Genomic DNA, 20,199 nt, shown 5'->3' on the forward strand with positions numbered 1-20,199 from the left:
ATCACTGTAAAACACTCCACTGGTACTGTATTTAAATGTTCAGTACCCAAATAAGAGAATTATTGATAATTACCCCCCCCCCCCCCTCCAAAAAATAAATAAATAAATAATAATAATAATCATCATCATCATCATCATCATCACATAATTCAAAATTGCCAATTAACGTAAAAATGTAATTACTGTACATTCCGGCATGTTGATGCAGAACGTATAGTAACGCCAATATAAAATTATCCCAGCAACTAGCGTGAAAATCCTGTTTTTTTTATTGAAACAGTGCTCATGGTATTCACTGTGAATGTAACACATGGCAGTTTGCACTTTATAATTAATTTATTGGATAATTCTGCTTCTAATAAAGCGCTCTAATTAAATGTTACACTCCTAAGCCACTCGCACACAAACTGTTTTTGAAAGTTGTTGAATAGCAGTCAGTTTAACAATTCAACAAAGAACTATTGTTAAGTCCTTCCCAATAATAAATTACTTGCATTGTTTATGACAAATAAGCAATCATAAACATATGATTCCAATTCTCTGCTTGTTTTCTTCTTTAATTGTAATAAGGTGCATGGGCATAAGGCGAGTTATATTCGATTGTAGTGGTATAGCAAGTTTGTCTTTTGCGTATGTCCATCAGAAAGGGATGAATTTAAGTCCCTATGCATCAGCTGAGCTAATAAAAATAACAGAGAAAAAAAGAACTGAGGCCTGGTGGACTGGCTGCATTCCACTGGCTGCAGAAGAGAAGCGAAAGAAAGAAATATCCAACTGCGAGCCGGTTTACGGTATTAAAGGGTCTTGCCAGGCTTGGAGCCTGCCATGGCTGTAGCCGGCGAGCTGGATGAAAGGCATAAATGTCATCCTGGGCCATTAAAAACGCGTCCCGTTTCCCACACGTGTCTTAAAGCATTTGGTACGGCGCAGGGGAGCTCCTTGCAGGGGAAAAGAACGGGCCTGCATCCAAAGATCTCTGCTTTTCCTAAAAGATATAGATGTTAGGCTGCTGATGCTGGACTGAGTTACAGCACTAGAAAGTTAACACGGATTATAAAGCTACATATCATCTGCTTTTAAAAAGCTGACTATATAGTTATTTCATTTGTTTTTACCTCTCTGTATTAATTCGCTGATTTCTTTATTTGGTTCTGCTCTGGCTTCTTCTGCGATACGTGAAGCTACATTTTCCATCCCCTGTTGTGGTGTGGTTCTCAATACCCCAAGCAGCCGTTACAGTGATTTATCAGCATGCTACAATCAGGAGCTCTTTAACAGCTGAGAGACATAACTCCACTTTTCCAGGTATCCCAGAGTTAGCTGTGGAGGGAGAAACCAGGCTTTCCCAGCAAGCATGCAGGAGTCATTAAAGAAAAATATATTTCCACGCCACTCAAAAGTGGGCTCAGACTCTGTGGCAGGGGGAAAAATAGTTTCCACCGTGAGCTCACCGGTTATTCTATGAAATACTATTGGAAAACATTGACGTACTGAAAAAGCTTCATATCGAAAACCAGACAAACCGCACTGTTTCAATTTGGGATTAGCAGAAGAATTGAATCCCTCAAGATCACACTTGTGAATCACAATAGATTCCGTTAGGACAGTTTGTTCAGACCTACAGCTCTGGTATAACATTCTGTACCACAATAATAGACTGAATAATATCGGTGGACATTTAAAATATATATATATATATATATATATATATATATATATATATATATATATATATATATATATATATATATATATATATATAAACCAACATTATTATGACACATGTGAATATGTGTAAAAAAAACAAACAAACAATTATTTACAAATGTAATAAAAATTATTTTTTTAAACCTTGCCATCAATTATCCACAGCGCCACCTAATGCATTTATTTGTAACACTGATATGTGACGTTGAGATGAGACGTTTATTAGAAAAGTATATACTTTCTGATCTTTCTGGATACAATGCAAAAGCACCAAAGGAAATCAATCTGAGGAGCTTCAACAGTGTTTAACTAGTTGTTGCAGAACAAAAACCCAACTAGGCGATTACACTTATATAGCCCTACTAAACACAGATGGATAATTCAGATATTTGGCAATGTTTTTGAACCCAGGCCTAAGAAAGCCCCAGACAGAAGCTGTGGGTGTAGACCATATATAATCCATTAATATATCATCACACAGCCACACACACAAACACACACACACACACACAACACACTCGTCTGGGTCAGATCCAGACACGTACTGACCTCTTCCTCAGGTTCCTGGGCCTGTGGTGTCTCCTGATGGGGTGTTTCACAGTCAGGGCTGTAGTGTTCACAGTAGTCATAGGCTGCACGAGAGTCTGCCACCAAAAGAAGCTGCTGGATGTCTCCCTGAATGACATCACAGAGACATTTTTCAGTACTATATATGTTATATATGTTGGATGTCTAAACATAATAATGATACACGTCATTTCTAGACCGACAGATAGATAGATAGAGAGAGAGACAGACAGACAGACAGATAGATAGACAGACGTAAGAAGGCAGACGTGTTTCTCAGATGAAAAAACAAGGAAGAACGAAAGCTTTTTTTTTTTTTTTTATCGGACACTAATCTGAGTCCCATTCAAAAAACACTTTTGTGCTCTACAGTGAGTCTCCTTTCACAGAGCATCCTACGTTAAAGACTGAGGAATGGCAAGAAAAATAACCATCACCCGCGCTGATGTGAAATATCTCAGTCCGTCTGTTTTTCATAAAAATTTCGGGAAAGGAAATAAGATCCCTTCTCCCACCTCGACACAAAGGCCAAACAGCTCCGAGCACAAGCCGAACCCGAGGAATTCTTCAAACGGGAACTGTCTGACTCTGTTGAGAATGTAAACTACTGCTGGAGAAACCACAGAATATCTCTGCTGACCTGCGCAGACTCGGACCCCCCGTGACATACTGATATAATGCATCATAAATAGGTAAAAAAAAAAGTCAAAGGAGGGCAAAGGTAAATAAACACACAGATTTCTTTGATTTGATTGGCGTGTAAAGTCAAGTCAAGCAGGGTGGCCTGTGGAGGAGAATGCTAACATGCAGACAACATTAAATTACAGGGTCTACATCTGTAGGAGCTTAGGGCGCTGGAAGACATTTTATGGTACCAAAATGATGCTTCCTGCAAGCATGACCAATAAATCCTTGTACACACTGGAGAGCTCTGATATCCCTCTATACATCAAACATCTCACGATTAAGAACTAACACATTTTTAGGAGAAAAATGCATTTTAAATGCAATATATATATATATATATATATATATATATATATATATATATATATATATATATATATATATATATATATATAGTAAATGTTACAAGGTGCTTTTCTCAAAAGTCTTGCAGAAATTACATAAAAGTCAGAAATTCACAGATTTTCCCATTTTGTAAAATATGTATATATTGTCTATACTGTAAAAATAAAAAAATAAAAGCTATTTAAAAATATTATAATATAAAAATAATACTAAAATAACAGAGCGCCGGTGTCCCCTCAAAAAAATCAGTACATCATGACACCCTTGATACATGCACACTGATGTTCAGTGACCCCATTCAAACATAGTCAGACTAACCATACAAACACACCTGACCTAGTTCAACATTAAGTCAAAAATGTGTTGGCCCACTACTGACATCCATCTCTGGTCAAAAACATCTCCCTTTTCGGCTTATTTCTAGTCTGAGTCCCGTCCAATGACACTCCATCACTGAACAGGAGTTGTTTTTCTTAGCGTCTGGCACATCTTCTTCTTCACTATTGAGAACATAGATAATATACTAGCATGGCTCTGGAGTAAACACTGGCGGAAACAGGGAGATATAAATCTACTTTGAATACTTGAGCATCCATTGGGATTGCCCTGTCTTACAGTGTCTGCAGAGTACTGTGTTAATTCATAACAGACACATTCTTTTCAAAGAGAAAAACTCCTTGTACAGCACAGTGAGCTAATTACAGATTCTGGATATTAAATATTGAAAACGAGGCCAAAAACTTCCAACAACAGATCGGTATCAAAATCCCCACCAGCTACTTGTTGTGGTTCAATTTTGTTCATGTGCGTCACCGGTCCACTCACAATCTCTACATGTATTAGTTACATGCTTTATTAAGTCTGTTCAGGCTTAGAATATAAAAAACATTCAAACTGGCAGGAATTGAATATGATCCAGGCTACAGATGTCAGAAGAACTGGTATTACCGTAAATACCAAGTTAATACTTGTTCAGACGTTCTGCAGAAGTACCATGTATTAACTCAATTTCAGTACCCAAATCAGACAGATTTTTTCAAATGGCTAGCTAAAACAGTGTTAATGTAAATACATTTGAAGTTGTCTATAAATGTACACGGACAGGACAACTGCACCCTTAACTAATGCATTCTGAAAAAGCTTCATCTGCTTCCCATACTCGTCCTTTCATTACAACAGCAACCTTTGACATTTGACTATCCTGCTGCGATACTAATAATATTCTTTTGTGGTGTACATGTACAAGTAAAAAATGTAGGGCAGTAAGGGTGGGCAATACACTTGTAGACCCGAATAACCAGTAGAAATTTGTCAACTGACTTTGGACTGTCACTATCACGGTTACAAGCTCATGTGACGTTGCTGTGCTACGTGGTCATGAAAATTTAGTTTGCAAGCATTTTTAAGCATTGCTGTGATTTGTGGTGCAAACAAGTGATTTTAAGCCATTGAAATGCAATCAGCAGCGCCATATAGCCAATTATGATGACCCATACTGGGGGTTCGTGATCTGCATTTAACCCATCCAAAGTGCACACACACCATGAACACACACCCAGAGCAGTGGGCAGCCATGTATGCTGCTGCGCCCGGGGAGCAGTTGGGGTTTGGTGCCTTACTCAAGGGCCCCTCAGTCGTGGTATTGAGAGCACTGTACATTCACTACACCTATAATTTCTGCTGGCCCGAGACTCGAACTCACAACCTTTGGATTACAAGTCCAAATCTCTAACCATTAGGCCACGACTTCCCCTAATGGCAAATATGTCACCACGCGACACCCCCACCAGAATTTCACATATAAACATATAGTTCGTCTTCGTTATGGTGCGATATACAGTTATGTTTTTTTATTTTAGAAAGCTTCAAGTGCAGTTCATTATTTGTCATGCTGTAAGTGCAAACAGATGATGGCATTGTTGAAGCAATGCTCTTTTGTTTGCCGTCACACGGTTGACCACCACCGTTTGTGTACTGTTGCGAAATGCGGCAAAACGTCCTACACAACAGTAATAATGTGATTAATGTGTTTACATGTCTATACTGCAGTTCAATAATGTAACTAAAATAGAAATAAATGCTAGGGTCACTTAAAATGGGTATTGGACCAAAAACTGCTGACAACCTCTGTTTAAAATGTACTGGATGACTACATTCTAAAAAATGCTGGGTCATATTTTAATCAATTTTATTTCATTTATAAAGTCTTTAATGTGGTATAAATTATATTATTTTACACAACGCAACATAATGACGAGATGTCAGTCAGTTGCGTCAGCAGTGGTTGTTTCGCAAGATGGAAACTACTTTTGTCCTGCATAACATACATGGATTTTATTTGTTATAATTCTGAGTTTAATTTATTTTGATAAAATATATTTCAGTACTGTTTGTTTAAGGGCAGGTTTTGGTCATGGTATATTTTAGCTACAAGTGAAACGCAAGGAACAGCAGCCCTTCACCGGCTCAGATTTTTGGTGACACACCAGCACGAGAATTAAACAATTTTGGTAAAAAAGTGATTGCAGTCAAACAAAAATGCTACTTTTAAATGTGCCCTTTTGTGTCTAAAATGCTTATAATTTTTTTTTTTTTTTTAAATGTATGTAATATTGTAAACTCAACTGTATTCATCCAAATAAATTTAATTTGTCTTGTATTTTGTCTATGGATGTTTTGCTTAATAATAAATGCTCATCTTTTGATTATTGCTGGTGCCTATAGTAATTCTGTGTGAGATTTTGAATTTCTAGCCCATTTTAAGCCAGCAATAACAAAATAAAACATTTAATAAAATAACCCAGCATGTTTTCTGTCCAATATTTACCCAGAGCTGGGTTGCCAAATTTAAGTTTGTTTTTAACCCAGCATTTTTTAGAGTGTAGTTACAACACCTAAAATATACATTTGACACAGAATGTGATTTTGTGTAAAAAAATATAAGATGCGGGATCTAGTGCAGGATTGTCCAAGCCAGCCTGGAGACCCATTTTCCTAAAGTGTTTAGCTCCAATCCAAATGAAACAAACCCAACAGAACCAGCTTATCAAGGGGTCTACGTCTCAATCAGTTCCCTTGTTTAGTCATGGCACTGATTGAGGAGTCGGTCTCAACTGCAAAATCCTTCTAGTGCACTGGAATTTTCGCTCCCTGAAAATTTCCACAATGCATCACAAAAACCAGTGAGCCAGAGTCATTACTAGAGCCCGGATTCCTGAACACGATAAACTGAATCACAAGCTCCAGAGCTATTGAGATGATTGAGATGCACCCAAGGTCTTCAGATTCACTACAACAAACTTTCAGACAAGTGTGCTGCAGCTGGCTGAAGCTGAACTCCAACCATGACGTTAGCCCTCCAGGAGCAGGATTAGACATCCCTGTTCTAGTGGAAGTCACAGTCAGCCATATTTCAAGGCCTGGAGTCAGTAGTTATCCCTCCTGACAGTTTAACCTAGATATTCAGCAAGGAGTTTTGGAAAGATTCAGAAGAAAATACAGACTGGAATAATATCATGGAAAATGCAGATTGTTTAAAAAGTGCACAAACAACAACTGACTGTCAAATGCAGAAAACGTGGAGCATCTAATGCGCCCCAGATCTTATTTCAAATTTTCATGAAATACAGTCTCTGTGGCTAGATGTGGGAAAAAGCTGTGTTTTATGCACTGGCAGACAGATTCCATGCACACTTTGAATAACATTAGGCAAAAAAAGGCAAAAATAAATAAATGAATAGGTTTAAGCTTTAATACACCCCACCCCCAACTTGCTTGCCCCATTCCAGAGCAATCTTCCAAACAGCAGCCGCTAGAAAGCCTTGAAGCAGGCCTCAAATGTTACCTTATCTCTCTACTGGGAGCCGTTAAACAGCAAAATATGTTTCCCAGCAGTGTGCAGGACACAGGTAGGGGCCAGTCGGGGGAGAAGAGGATACAGAGAAAGATGAAAAAAAGAGAGAAATAAAGTAAAGGCCAAATGTGTAACAGCATACAGTGACATCTTTTAGGAAACAATAGAGCAAAATATCCACAGGTGGTACCTTTCAGGTACTAATATGTATACTTCAGGTACTAATATGGACCTTTAAGGTACTAAAGTAGACCTTTTATGTACAAAGGTGTCAGCCTTTTTTTAGGGAAAGAGAGAGAGAGAGAGTTTAGGGAAAATAAAAAAGGTGATTTCAAGCTGCATCTCTTGAGATTTTCGTTACAAAAAACAAGCTGAACACTCTGTGAATACACATCTCTTAAACAGCTGTGAATCCTTGGCCAAGTCATAGCACACTCTGATCATATTTTCCCCTCGATCGCAGTTCCAGGTTCACACCTGCCTAAGCAATCTGCAAAGGCTAGAAACACAGATGCTCCAACATGAGGCATGCTCCTTGTTCAGACCTGGTAACTAATCTTCCACGACAATCAAATCTTACAAAATTTTTCATTAACTTGCAACTGAAATGTGTATCTGCGTATCTGAGCGATGGGCAACTTACATTTACATTTGCGTTATCCAAAGCGACTCACCAATGAGGACAATGAACCAATCAAAATCAACGCAAGTGATACGTTACGCACGTGCTTAGTTAGCTTAATGTAGTACACATAGCAAGGTTTTTTTAATCATATAATAAATATAAAGAAAACAGATAGAATTAAAAAAGAATAGAATAGAATAGAATAGAATAGAATAGAATAGAATAGAATAGAATAGAATAGAAAACAAGCAGTTAGTAAATGAATAGACAATTACTTTCAATGTAGATAGTTCCAAACAAAGCCAAATGAGATACTGTTGCAAATTATTCATTGACTCACTCATAAAAACAGCAATTTATCACCACTTACTGGTGTAGCAATGTAACCTGCAGAAAGAGACACTAAAATGTGTCCCTCAATGATGTCATGAACAAATTAATGGAGAAAAAAAACTCCACCTGTGTGTTATACTGTGACAAAAAGACAACAACAAGATGATCATACTTACTAAAATGTCTTGATCAGAGTTATTCAGCTTGATTTTTTTCCATCCACTCAATGTCTAACACATGTCCTCGAAGGAACACTAATTTGGATTCCTTGTGACATGCTGGACTTCTGGCCAGAGATCCCTAAATCCTTGCCACATCTCACAGGGCTGGCTAAGCCTGGCTACTTCCTTGGCCAAGAGTGACAAGATATGTTTCTTACTTCACAAACAGTCCTTGCAAAGAACTTTAGCAAAATAACATGAACATGCATATCAAATCTCTTCAAAATGATTAATAGTTTAGGGAAAATTGTTCAAACTTATCTGATTAGACTGAATGACTTTACACTATAATTCTTGTTATCACAATGCATATATCCCATCTGGAAATAATCATCCATATACAAAAATGTGTTTCTTTAGTGGTGGCTTTCTGGGTTTCAAAACCTACTTAAAAAAACTAATTTAGAGTTATATTGTAAATTCAGTCCTCTAAACTTAAGTTACAATATCTTAACATACAATAACTTAATATACAATACCTATAGCTGCTGGGTTTGAAAGTGAAATTAGAACACACTAAAATCACACTGACTTAAATTCAGACTAGAGTCAAATATATGCTAAAGATTTTAACAGAAGATTTGAGCTGTGTTCTCATGACAAGTGCATTTTTTATGCATAAGCTGTGTTTAAGACATTTCTTAAGCCAGGTTGTGAATTGTTTGATACATTTATTCAGTTTATTAGATCCTATACTATTAACATTTAACAGATTTTTCATATTGTTGTTGTTCACTTTTTTTTTTTTTTTACATGTAATCAATGTAATCAATATTATTTTTATTAAAGCCAATTATAATCTCATTAAGTTAGTGTTTTTAAGCATTTTACGTGGTGCGACGCGCCCGTTTTTTCCAGGCGCAAGCGCACAGCATCGAGTTAAAAACATCTCAACTTTTCAGATAGCCGCAAGCACACCGCGGGTCATGTGACAAGAACTAACCAATCAGCTTCATCCTTTCCCGTAACAACGTTGAAAACTCAGCCAAGATGAAGGAACAGCTACTAAATTTAGTATCAGAGCTACTGCGAGCGATTTTTAGTGCTGCAAATCCATTTATCCTTTGCTGAAATTTCTGCGTCTTCATGGAGAGAGCACGTCGTGGTTGCTTAGCAAAGGCAGACGCCTCAGGAGCGCTTCTGCCTGAGCGCTTTGGAAAGAAGGAAAAAAGCGGCGTGCCTAGCGATAGATATGATAGAATAGATATGTGAACGGGCCCTAAGTCACACTTTTTTTCATAGTTTGGCTGGTCCTGCGACTTATAGTCAGGTGCGACTTATCAAAATTGATTTGACATGAACCGAGAGGAATGAACCAAGAGAAAACATTACCGTCTAAAGCCGCGAGAGCAGTCCAAAGTGCTCCTGTGGTCTACACTGAGCAGCATAGAGCGCCCTCTCGCGGCTGTCGACAGTAATGTTTTCTCTTGGTGCTTGGTTCTAAATAAATGCGACTTATAGTCCAGTGCGACGTATTTTTGGACTGGTGCGACTTATAGTCCGAAAAATATGGTAAAGCAGTTATATTGAAGTATCTAAGTATCTAAGTATCTAACGGCACACTTTTGAGGTCTGTAAAACTCAATGGGCTCAGGGGAGGCAAGATAGACACAGGCTCCCACTGTAACTTTATCTGCTAGTGTTTCTGTTGGAGAGTTTTTATTTCAGAAAATTAGTAATTTATCATATTAGTGTTATATTTAAAAAATATTATATTTTTTTTTTCGTACTACAAATTTTTTGTCATTCAATATTGAGAAACACTCTTAGGAATTATCACAGTACTCATCAGAATTCCTTCCCTGGGCTGTTTAATATGAATGTATTTCTTGTCTGGCTGCCCTGGTGAGTAGGTTGTAACCTTGCGTTCTCTTCCAAAACACACACATATACAAACAAACACAACTTCAATGTTATTCAGCATAAGCATCTGCAAATACTCTCTCCATCTAGAGGAAAGGTTAGAACATAAACTAAAAAGCCACAAAAGTCATTTCCGCAAAACACTTACAGGTGTTTTGGGTTATAAACCTGGGGGTTATAAAAACTTTCTAACTTATAGTTATATGATTAACATGGATTCATCTACCCATTTAAGCAATCTATCTGCATTTAGGCAAAACATAATTTATAATTTGCTTTACGCAAACACCAATATAGCCAAACTTGCATTTTATGTTCAACATAAAAACAAAGCTAAAACCACAAGAAGTTCATTTCACAGGTCTTAAATCTATTAGCTAAGCTTTTGACAGTTGCTTTCATCATAATCAATTCTCTTGATTGAAACATCTGTGTTTACCACTGGGCAGCAAAATTTGACATAGTTTCCAACAATACGAGCAACCGTACAGTGAGTGGAAGAATTCAGAGATGAGATGCTAAGCAACTGCTGAAAATGAGCCCATTAACTATGGCAGATTTAGCTCTCAGGCTATATATTTTGCAGGCTCATCATAGCCCCCTGACTAACACCGGGGCTAGCAGAGAAGAGGGAGAAATGGGATCAGAATTTCAAAAGATTCCTGTGCTGTACAACATCTCTAACCTGAGGCGAAAATTTTGCATGCTGTTCTTATTAGACAACATTCCTTCAGTTCACATCAAAGACAGACTCAATCGAGCGCGCTGAATTACACAGGATTTCTGCGCTGCTTTGTACAGCAAAGAGAAATGTGAAAGGAATACTTCAAACTTGTGTAAACCTTGCTTAGTATGTGGTTTTCATTACTGTACTTCCACTTGTATATTCATGCAGTTGTATATTCCTGCAGATGTTTATACTACTGCTGTTTTATAGCTCAGGAGAATTGAGTTGCTTTTTTGTAGCAAGTAAAAAAATTGGCCCCAATTTGGCCTTTTCTTTCAAAAGGGGAATAAAAACTGTTCATTTAAAAGCAAACAACCACAAATAGCCCAGTTCTCTCAAAAGTCACAGCAGGTCACTATGTTTATAAGCAATTCCCACTGGCCTCAACAGCATTCCATATATGATCAAATGTCCCAAATATGTAGAGTAGTTTAATTGTTAAGATATTTACTGGAATGCTCTGTATAAAAACTCTAACACGTATTCAGCATCTTTTGGTGATTAATGGGCAAACAAAAAATTATGTTGACAAACATTATCTAACTGAGCGGTAAGTCATATCATTTGCCAATTTTCCTGCATAGTATCATTCGTATGGCCACAACACACACACTACAGCAGTGTGAGTATTCTTCGTGGCCAAATTAAAGTAAGCACTAGTAACTAAACAGTTCCCAGAAAAGAAAAGTACAAAATCTGTCACTGGGGTGTTACTTTCAAAAGACACTAATATTTACGCATTCGGTGTTACCTCTTGTATAATTATTTCTTAGAGTGTATCATTGGCCTACTAAAATTGATCCACAAATCATAAATGGAATGGACTATATCCACCACGGATTTTGGAAATTAGCTTTTCTTGCCTCAAAAACTTCCTCGTCCAGGATTCTGGTCCCGAAGACAGTGATGCCATCGGTGTTAATGACTGAATGGTCACTTCTGCTGAGTGGTTTAGAGATCTTCTTCTTACAGTCCACAATCATTGTGACGGTCTTCTTTTCGATGCTAATAGCCACACGGTGCCACCTATCAGTTGGGAGGAAATTGTGTGGGAAAGACAGCAAAGAAGAAATATATGTTTTCGATTCCTTGCATAACCAAAACTCTTACAGTGAGAAAAACAAATGCCATGTATTAGTACAAGACGTTCCTAAATGAAATAATTGAAATGGAACGGACAAACAGCATTCTCTCTCAATCCATGTGCATTTCAAAAGGCGCTTTACTGAACGCCGCCTCTCGTATTGACTCAATTATAAATATTTCACAAGCTGGTTTTTGTTTAACACCATGTTCTTTCAAATTATAAAAAAAAAGAAAAAAAAAAAAAAAAAAAAGAAAAAGAAAACTTTTCATTACATGGATTGTGAGAATACACCATTGTTTTTTCACATGTAAACCTCAATGTGGCTAATCAAAAGCACAGAAGCTTACTGCCATTCTCGTTTCTTATAAAGTAAATATTTGCTTTGCTAAATTAGTTACATATGGCTGTCCATTCACAGTTTTCCTAATTTAATTATATCCATATAGATAAATAAATGATTAAGCAGATGGAAAATACTACCAATAATAAACTAAACTAAACTGCTCGCTAGGAAAAATTTATAAGCAAATCGCATATCTTATCCAAGCACTTTCAATGGCCAGTTGACTACAGCTTGTTCAAAACACCCACACACACAAAGGATGTTTTAAGGCCCATTAAAATGAGATTACTTCTGAAATTGATGTATTGTATTGTACTACTTCAGATATTTAGATCTGTTTAGACCAAAAACCTCAACAAAGATAAAATATATATATATATATATATATATATATATATATATATATATATATATATATATATATACAAATAAAGAGTCAACTTGCTTTCCATCTGCAAGGTTAATGGCACGGAAAAGGGGGTAATCCTCAGGAGCGGGCTTCCCATGCTGATCCTCATACAGGAAGACCGGCGCACGGCCCACCTCCACACCCAGCTGCTGGATGCCCTGCTCGTTGTATACCGACAAAAGGAAGGACTGTACTCCCGCCTTTGGTTTGATCGTCATAAGGATGGAGAAATCCTGAGGGAATACTCCTCCTGAAGACACAGGAAAGGCATTGTGGGTTAAACATCAGCTGTTATTGATGATTCACATGCTTGTCTTCCTTTCCAGGATGTTGATGACATCAGACAATACTGTGATCTAAACACCTTGTAATATACAGTACCCCTTTTTACAACAGCCCAGCAGTCTTCACATCATTTGTAGGGGAAGGTTTAATGAAGTATGAAATGGTTTGTCTTTTCTGTTGCCACATTAACTTTACAAGGTGTCAGATGACATAACAGATTTACAGTTAAACGGGTTGTATGAGCACTGGAGTGGAACTAAAGCTCAAACTGTCTATCTCTGAAGTGCTGTTCACTTTGAAGGAACCTTAAAGGAGATTATTTTTTCTGCCAACATACCAGTTTGCAAAAATATTTCAGTCTTAAAATCATAGGGCTTGGAGCCGGTTTTATTTTAGCCCAAACACACTGGTTTTGTGAATAATTTGCATTTCTATGACAAACAGCCTTTATTTCAAACAATAAGTAATAGTTCATCATCTGTGATGCTACAAACAACAAATGTGACACTGTACCACAAAACCAGTTATGATGGTAATTTTTTTCGAAATTAAGATTTATAAATAATCTGGAAGCTGAATAAATAAGTGTTCAATTAATAAGTATGGCTTGTTAGGATAGGACAATATTTGGCCGAGATAAAACTATTTGAAAATCAAAATATTGAGAAAATTAAAAGTTGTCCAAATTCAGTCCTTAACAATGCATATTACTAATCAAAAATGAGGTTTTGATATATTTACAGTAGGAAATTTACAAAATATCTTCATGGAACATGATCTTTACTTAATATCGTCACAAATGCAAGACTGTTCCAGGAGAGCTACTGGGCAAGTTTACTACCTCAGAAAATCCATACATATGGAGCTGGTTATATAATGCAAATGTCAAAATGGATCAGTTTACAAATCATGCACTATGGTAAAAGTGTTCTGGGGTCATAACAGTATTGTGTAAGTAACTGCAAAAAAAGTAATAAACTTTAATTAATGTTTTACTTTCACTTGTGTTTATTTCAGCTGGAACTGCAGTGAATTGTATGTATAGATACATTTTTGGAGTTTTACTCAAATTTGGGTAGAGGCACGTTTTTCCAATGAGCCCGTGTAGATCAAAAGAGTAGCCAAAGAGCTTTCTTTTTTCTTAATGGACTCTTTCTTGAAACAATAAACATGGCTTTAATTCCTTCATCAAGGTCTGGGCATCAGACTTCTAGCACTGTAAACAGTCCAAATGCATTTAACTGAGACGGTCAAGCTACATTATGTACTTCCTGTTGGGTGCATTTCAAAGAGAAGAAAGAAACAACTTAAAATGTCACTTTCCAAGAGAAAACCAATTACACAACATTTAGAGGTGATTTACAGCCTTGCCCAAGCAGAACATTTGCTGTATTTAAGAGTAAGTAGGGATGAGGGCGCATAGATGAGCTCAATTCACATACCTGGGAAGAGCTGCTTGGTTGGAGTGCTGAGTTGAGCCTGTTTGTCCACTCGGTAGGCCACATCTGGTTTGGATCCTCTCCGGATGGTGCAGAAGCCTTGTGTTTTCTTCACTCCTTCTGGTGAACTTTTAAAGTCTAAGACCTTGAGCACATCCACGGGTTGAGCTGTGAGGCAGAATGTTCGTTGCTATGATTAAAGCGTTTGTCATTTTCATTATTTCATTGGTAAACAAACATTATAAGCTTCAATAGCTTTGTTACATTAAATCAAAACAACATTTATTCAGTTATTTCTATTTATACATCTAATTTAACTAAAGACAATAATTATGTTAGCAAGCAGCTACATTAGAAATAAGGGAAATTATATGAGGGAAAATTCAAGAAGCACTAAACAAAGATACCTTTAATTTCTCATATAGATGAGAACATAATTAAACTACAGTTGTTGGAAAAAAAACTTGTGAAATGAAAATAAATGTCCAGCCATTTAAACTTCACATCTGCTTCCAAGTACAGTTGGTTTAATTTGTCATTTTATTGCACTATCCAAGTTTAAAAACAAGAAGTCAGTTTTTTTAACCTCAATTAGACCGCTTTCTCTTATGCAACAGGGCTTATTTGTCCTAATCCTGCCTCAAATGGTGTGGAGTGAGTATCTAGAGGCAATTATTGTTCAGTAAGTGAGGACATTTACAGCCACATCTCGCCATTTGTTGATATGGACATGAACAAGTAAATTCCCATGAAATTCCCCTTGTTGGAGCCACACTGTGTCGTTTCGCAACAACGTTAATTCTGATTGACGTTTTATTGTAGCTAATTCCCCGCCACTGAATGTGTGCTGTGACCGTCCAATGAAGCAACTGTACTTTTACAAGGAACCCGAGCAGCATAGCAGTAAAGATGTGAAGAAATATCCAGTAGGGATAATTGACCCCCCACATGCAGATCCATCTACAAAGCCAAACATTCCAGGAGTTAAAGTCACTGGTGCTGGTGACTACAGTTCTACGGTTATGGCAGCTCAGCATGACCAAGACTTTACAAGACGCTCAGCTTCACCAATACGTCAGGTACTACACTTAATCATGCTGCTACTACTCATGTCGTATGTGAACGTTTCTGGTTTCGCTCAGCCTGCACCCCACAAATGGCTCATTTCTAACGATCCTCAACAAATCTATGCTAATGCTTAAACAGGCTGAGAGATTTATGATATGATTAATATGGCAATTTAGAGGCTGGTACTGTAAAGTGGACTCTGGGCAGCACTGTAATGTCACACTGATTTATTGCTCTGCTCAAGACTTTTAGGCCTCATCTTTGATGCCGTGAAAAGGAACAGTTCCGGCCTCACTTGAGACTGATGAATGAGGATGTATGCAAGGTCAGGGAGATAAGAGTATCAGCTGGGCTACTTACATCCATCACTTTCCGTACACAACTTTGTGTCCTTTAGACGCATCTGTTTGTCATCACCACTGCGAATGTTGTGGTTAAGGATGCCTTGAGTTGTGTGAAGTCTCTGGTTCTCAGGAGGTTTAAGGGAATAGGAACAGAGGCTGAGTGGATGACTAGCACATAAATACTCCTATTCTGACTCCCCCGCTACCAGAGACTACAAAAACTTTTGAGTCGGGTCAAATGGACATATTTGTCTGCTGGTCAGGCTGCAGACAGGAAGTATCCCTTTCAAAGGCCTAAAAACAATAAACCATATAAACAGAATGACTAGCTGCTAAGACTCATTACTCTCTCTCTCAGGACTCAGCGTTGGATCCAAACCAGGGCTTTATTTTCATATGCTTTGACATCACAAAAAGGCTCATTTTCCACCCTGTCCCGGCACTCAACGAAGGCTGGGAAAGCACTTTGGAAGAATTATACCAAAGTCTTTTGATCAGCCCTATAACACTGTGCATAAGGAACAATAAAACCAGCAGAACCTTTATAAAATATGAAGGACAATGAGCTGCATTTGTTAAAAATAGACTCTGGGGAAAAGTCACTCAGACGCCTGGTCATCACAATTAAACTGAATTGTGTTTTAAGAGTTCTTCTTTTGCTACAGTAGTTCTACAGTAAAAAAAAAAAAAATGACTTCATTATTATTATTTTCTGTAACTATATGGTAAGAGCTTGCAGGAAGTGCTGATCCGGTAGTTCCCGTACCACATATGTGGCCAGGAGCTGAAGGGTGGTGCTTTTTTAGGGTTAGCGCACATGCTGAACACATTATGGTGTCTGCATGGTACAGCCTGCAGATAACTTTGACTCAGTGTACCACCAACCAAGTCCTAATGCACTGAAAGCACACATTTACTGTTATTCTACTCTGGGAAAGTAATAGGGACTATGTTTAAGAGAGAGAGAGAGAGAAAAAAAGATGTTGTTCAAAAACAAAAATGTTACTTAATTCACAGTAATACAATTTATTGCAATAAATAAATAAATAACAAGAACAGCCTCATTTTCTTTATAGCATTAAAACAACCGCACACAATAAAGCCTGTGTGCACGTTTGTTAGCTTGATGTGGTGAGGTCTTAATGTAGCTTTTTCAAATCAGACTGTTGAGAGTTTCCGTTCAGCGTAACCCCCACCGACAAAACAAAGAGCAGCCCTCTGCATTGTCATTCTAAATGAGATGCAAAAACAGAGTAAAGGGCACCCAAACTCTCAAAGGAGAGGGTAATCATCTCTAACTCTTACGAGTCTCTTCCAAAATGCTGTGCTACTGTTTTTTCTTTTCTTAACACTAAACTAAAGGTCTCTTTGTGCTCTTTAGAATGCTTCTCAGCATTACTGCATACCTAAAGGCCTCATATATTCCAGATGTGGAGAATTGGCAGGAACAGGACCCACTTCTCACAGAAGCTCTTAAAAAAATGTCAGCAACCAAAATCCATTAAAGCAGCAAATAAGCACATTGCTCCTAATGTACATCCAAAATTAAAAGCAATGGATGTATTTTTTGCTTCTTTGTATTTTTCCGATATTCTCTCTGGGAGAGCCAGTGTCATGGATAATGTCATGGTAGATTTTTCATAATAAAATATGGCAAGAGTATTTTGCAGAAAAGAATTTATCATCTGCGTAATTCAGCCTCTAATATGGCTTCAAACCTTGAAGAAATCTGGCAGAACTGTCTATGGCGTCAAACACACAAGAGACGCAATATCAATTGGTCAGGCAAGAAAAATCATAACATTCAAACTGATCCAACAAGCAATAAATTCCCAGTACTTGACATTAGCCCAATCCATTCTATGACGTAAAAAATAACTGCACAAAAAAAAAAAAAAAAAAAAAAAGCCCTGTATCCTCATTGGTTGAATAATAGAATATCCGAGCAGGTGTTGCCAATATCTCATGTGAACTTTGTGAACTGCTGTAGGAGATATATCATATTTAAATTCATTACCCAAAAGGTAGCTTTCATGCATGGAATTTAATTGTGGTCAAGATTCTTATAAAACCAAAAATGTGGAAACTCACTTTCAAAATATCCCCACCTCCAAACTGGCCTAGAGAAGTGCAATGTGGTGAAGACATTAACAGGCTGCCATTTTGAAAGAGGTATGTTATATATCTGAACAGCAACAAAGGAATAGACTCTTTCTCATTTTACAGAGTAATTATTAGTTTTTGTATTAGCCTAAAGAAGGAGAGATCAGGCTATTTTTAGTCTTTACTAGAAAGACAAAATAAAATTAGTTACCTATCTGTGATCCTTATTCAGTATGGCCTACTGGTGAGTCAGAAAGAATATACCCTCATTTTTCCTATTATTTAGAGTAGCCTATACAGGAAGACTAAATGTATCAATAATGGATAGTGCCACTTTAAAACACTCAAATGTCCATGTTTAAAGTTAGACATGTGTCCAGGTCAGAAAGCACATCTACAGTAGCTTTCTGACAGTTGATGGGACTTTAGTGTGAACTGGGATAGTGTGGAGAAATGGTATCTCTCTCTGTCTGAGCAATAACATTTCCTAAACTAATTCTGGGCACTGGAGTGCCTCACTGGTGTGTGCGGGGTAGTGCAGGTACCATGAATGCTGCCTCAGCAGCAGGTCAAATATAACAGACCTGAACCTTTCTGCTGTTTTAGGAAATAGCCAGTTGTTTTATATATGTAAACTTCAGGGATCAGGGTCACCAGTGATAGTGAAACCAGTATGTAAAATGTACTTAAACAAATGTAATCTTTCCATATATTTAATTTAACAACATTTAATACAACTCTGGTGAAGCTACTTGTAACAGCACACTTTGAAATAGCCAACTTTAAATAAGTGTCTTGGTACTCTTCCAATCTAAATTTCAAATGAAGCATTTTGTAGCTATTAGACCTGAATAGATCTATAAATAATATAATCATATATACTTAAAAAAAAATGCTGAGTAAGTCGATACCAAAACAATGGCATTATCGCTTAGTCAAAGATTTTTCTCATCAAGCAGCGTTGTAGGCATTATTATTAAATATCATTTAAAATGGTCGTTATCTAGATTGACGTTTAGAAATGCCTTGTAGTTCGCAACGAGCATACGATGGCCATAAAGGCTGTCTAGGTAGGAAGCTCACTAGATTTTGAGATACAGCCAATACATTTTATAATATATACATGCTAATTTTATAATATTCTGACAGTGAAATTCACTACACATTTAAAGTATTGTATATAACTACAGGTTTATACTGAAGGCTGGCCTCACTGGAAGGCTCGTGAGGACGCTGCTCAACCTTTCCTTACCTGCTCTCACATGTGTTGCCTGTAGGACAAAAGTCAGACTGAAGATTGCACTTAAAGCCGCGTTCCTGAGCCAGTTTTTCGTTTTCCATCTCGTGGACCACCTTTCCTTATCCATGACAGGCGCCCTCAACTGTGTCTTATTTTAAAATTTGTTCCTTTACCACAATCCAGATTATTATTATTTTTTATTTATTTCTGCAATGCCATGAGCAAAAACAAAATCAATTTGTTCTCGTCGTGAACAAACTTCTCAGTCCCTCCGCCCAGTAGCCTCTCAGACTGAAGGTAAACGGGCTCTCATGAAAAAAAGAAAAGAAAACCGGTTTGTTCCCTGAAGAGCTCAAGTCTTTCGGAGGGCTGGACATGTGGAGTAAACCTGACCGTGAGGGAAAAGAAATGAACATGGGGAAACCGCTAGTCTTGGAAAGATCCGCCCATCATTTTTATGAGAGCTTCAAAAGTTTGACACCGTTCCCCCGAAAACTCAGAGCAAAGGTGTATCTTCTCTGAGGGATATCGTAATGATGCAGGGACACCGGTTTACCTGAGGAGAGACTCGCATTACCCGGATTATCATTCTGCATCTTAAATGAGTGATATAAGACTGGATAACTGGATCTTACTTTCTTTTGTTACTTTACACATTTGTAGACCATCGCAAAAAAATGGAAATATGCTTATTATATATATATATATATATATATATATATATATATATATATATATATATATATATATATATATATATATATATATATATATATATATATATATATATATATATATATATATATATATATTTATTTATTTATTTATTTTTTTTTTTTTTTTGGAATCCCTGGGTCCATGAAAAAAACCTTTAACTTCCATATAATCTTTCCATTGTAAAAAAAAGCCTTTAAAGTGGAAAAATGTCTTTAGATTAATAAAAAGGTTTTCAC

General features: G+C 37.1%; 1 protein-coding gene across 1 annotated transcript in view; it reads right to left on the minus strand.

Moving 5' to 3' along the window:
• LOC113045770 (collagen alpha-1(XI) chain-like) overlaps nt 1-19,647 on the minus strand; it is a 66,720-nt gene extending 47,073 nt beyond the window's left edge. The window contains exons 1-5 of the mRNA XM_026206405.1: nt 19,259-19,647; nt 14,495-14,659; nt 12,804-13,017; nt 11,792-11,954; nt 2,257-2,382 (exon numbers count right to left, since the gene is read on the minus strand). Coding sequence (XP_026062190.1) covers nt 2,257-2,382; nt 11,792-11,954; nt 12,804-13,017; nt 14,495-14,659; nt 19,259-19,373 — 783 coding nt within the window. The 5' untranslated portion in view covers nt 19,374-19,647. The remainder of the gene's footprint in view (nt 1-2,256; nt 2,383-11,791; nt 11,955-12,803; nt 13,018-14,494; nt 14,660-19,258) is intronic.
• Nucleotides 19,648-20,199: the final 552 nt, after the last annotated feature.

This window comes from Carassius auratus, chromosome 27, assembly GCF_003368295.1.
Source record: "Carassius auratus strain Wakin chromosome 27, ASM336829v1, whole genome shotgun sequence".
Lineage (NCBI taxonomy): Eukaryota > Metazoa > Chordata > Actinopteri > Cypriniformes > Cyprinidae > Carassius > Carassius auratus.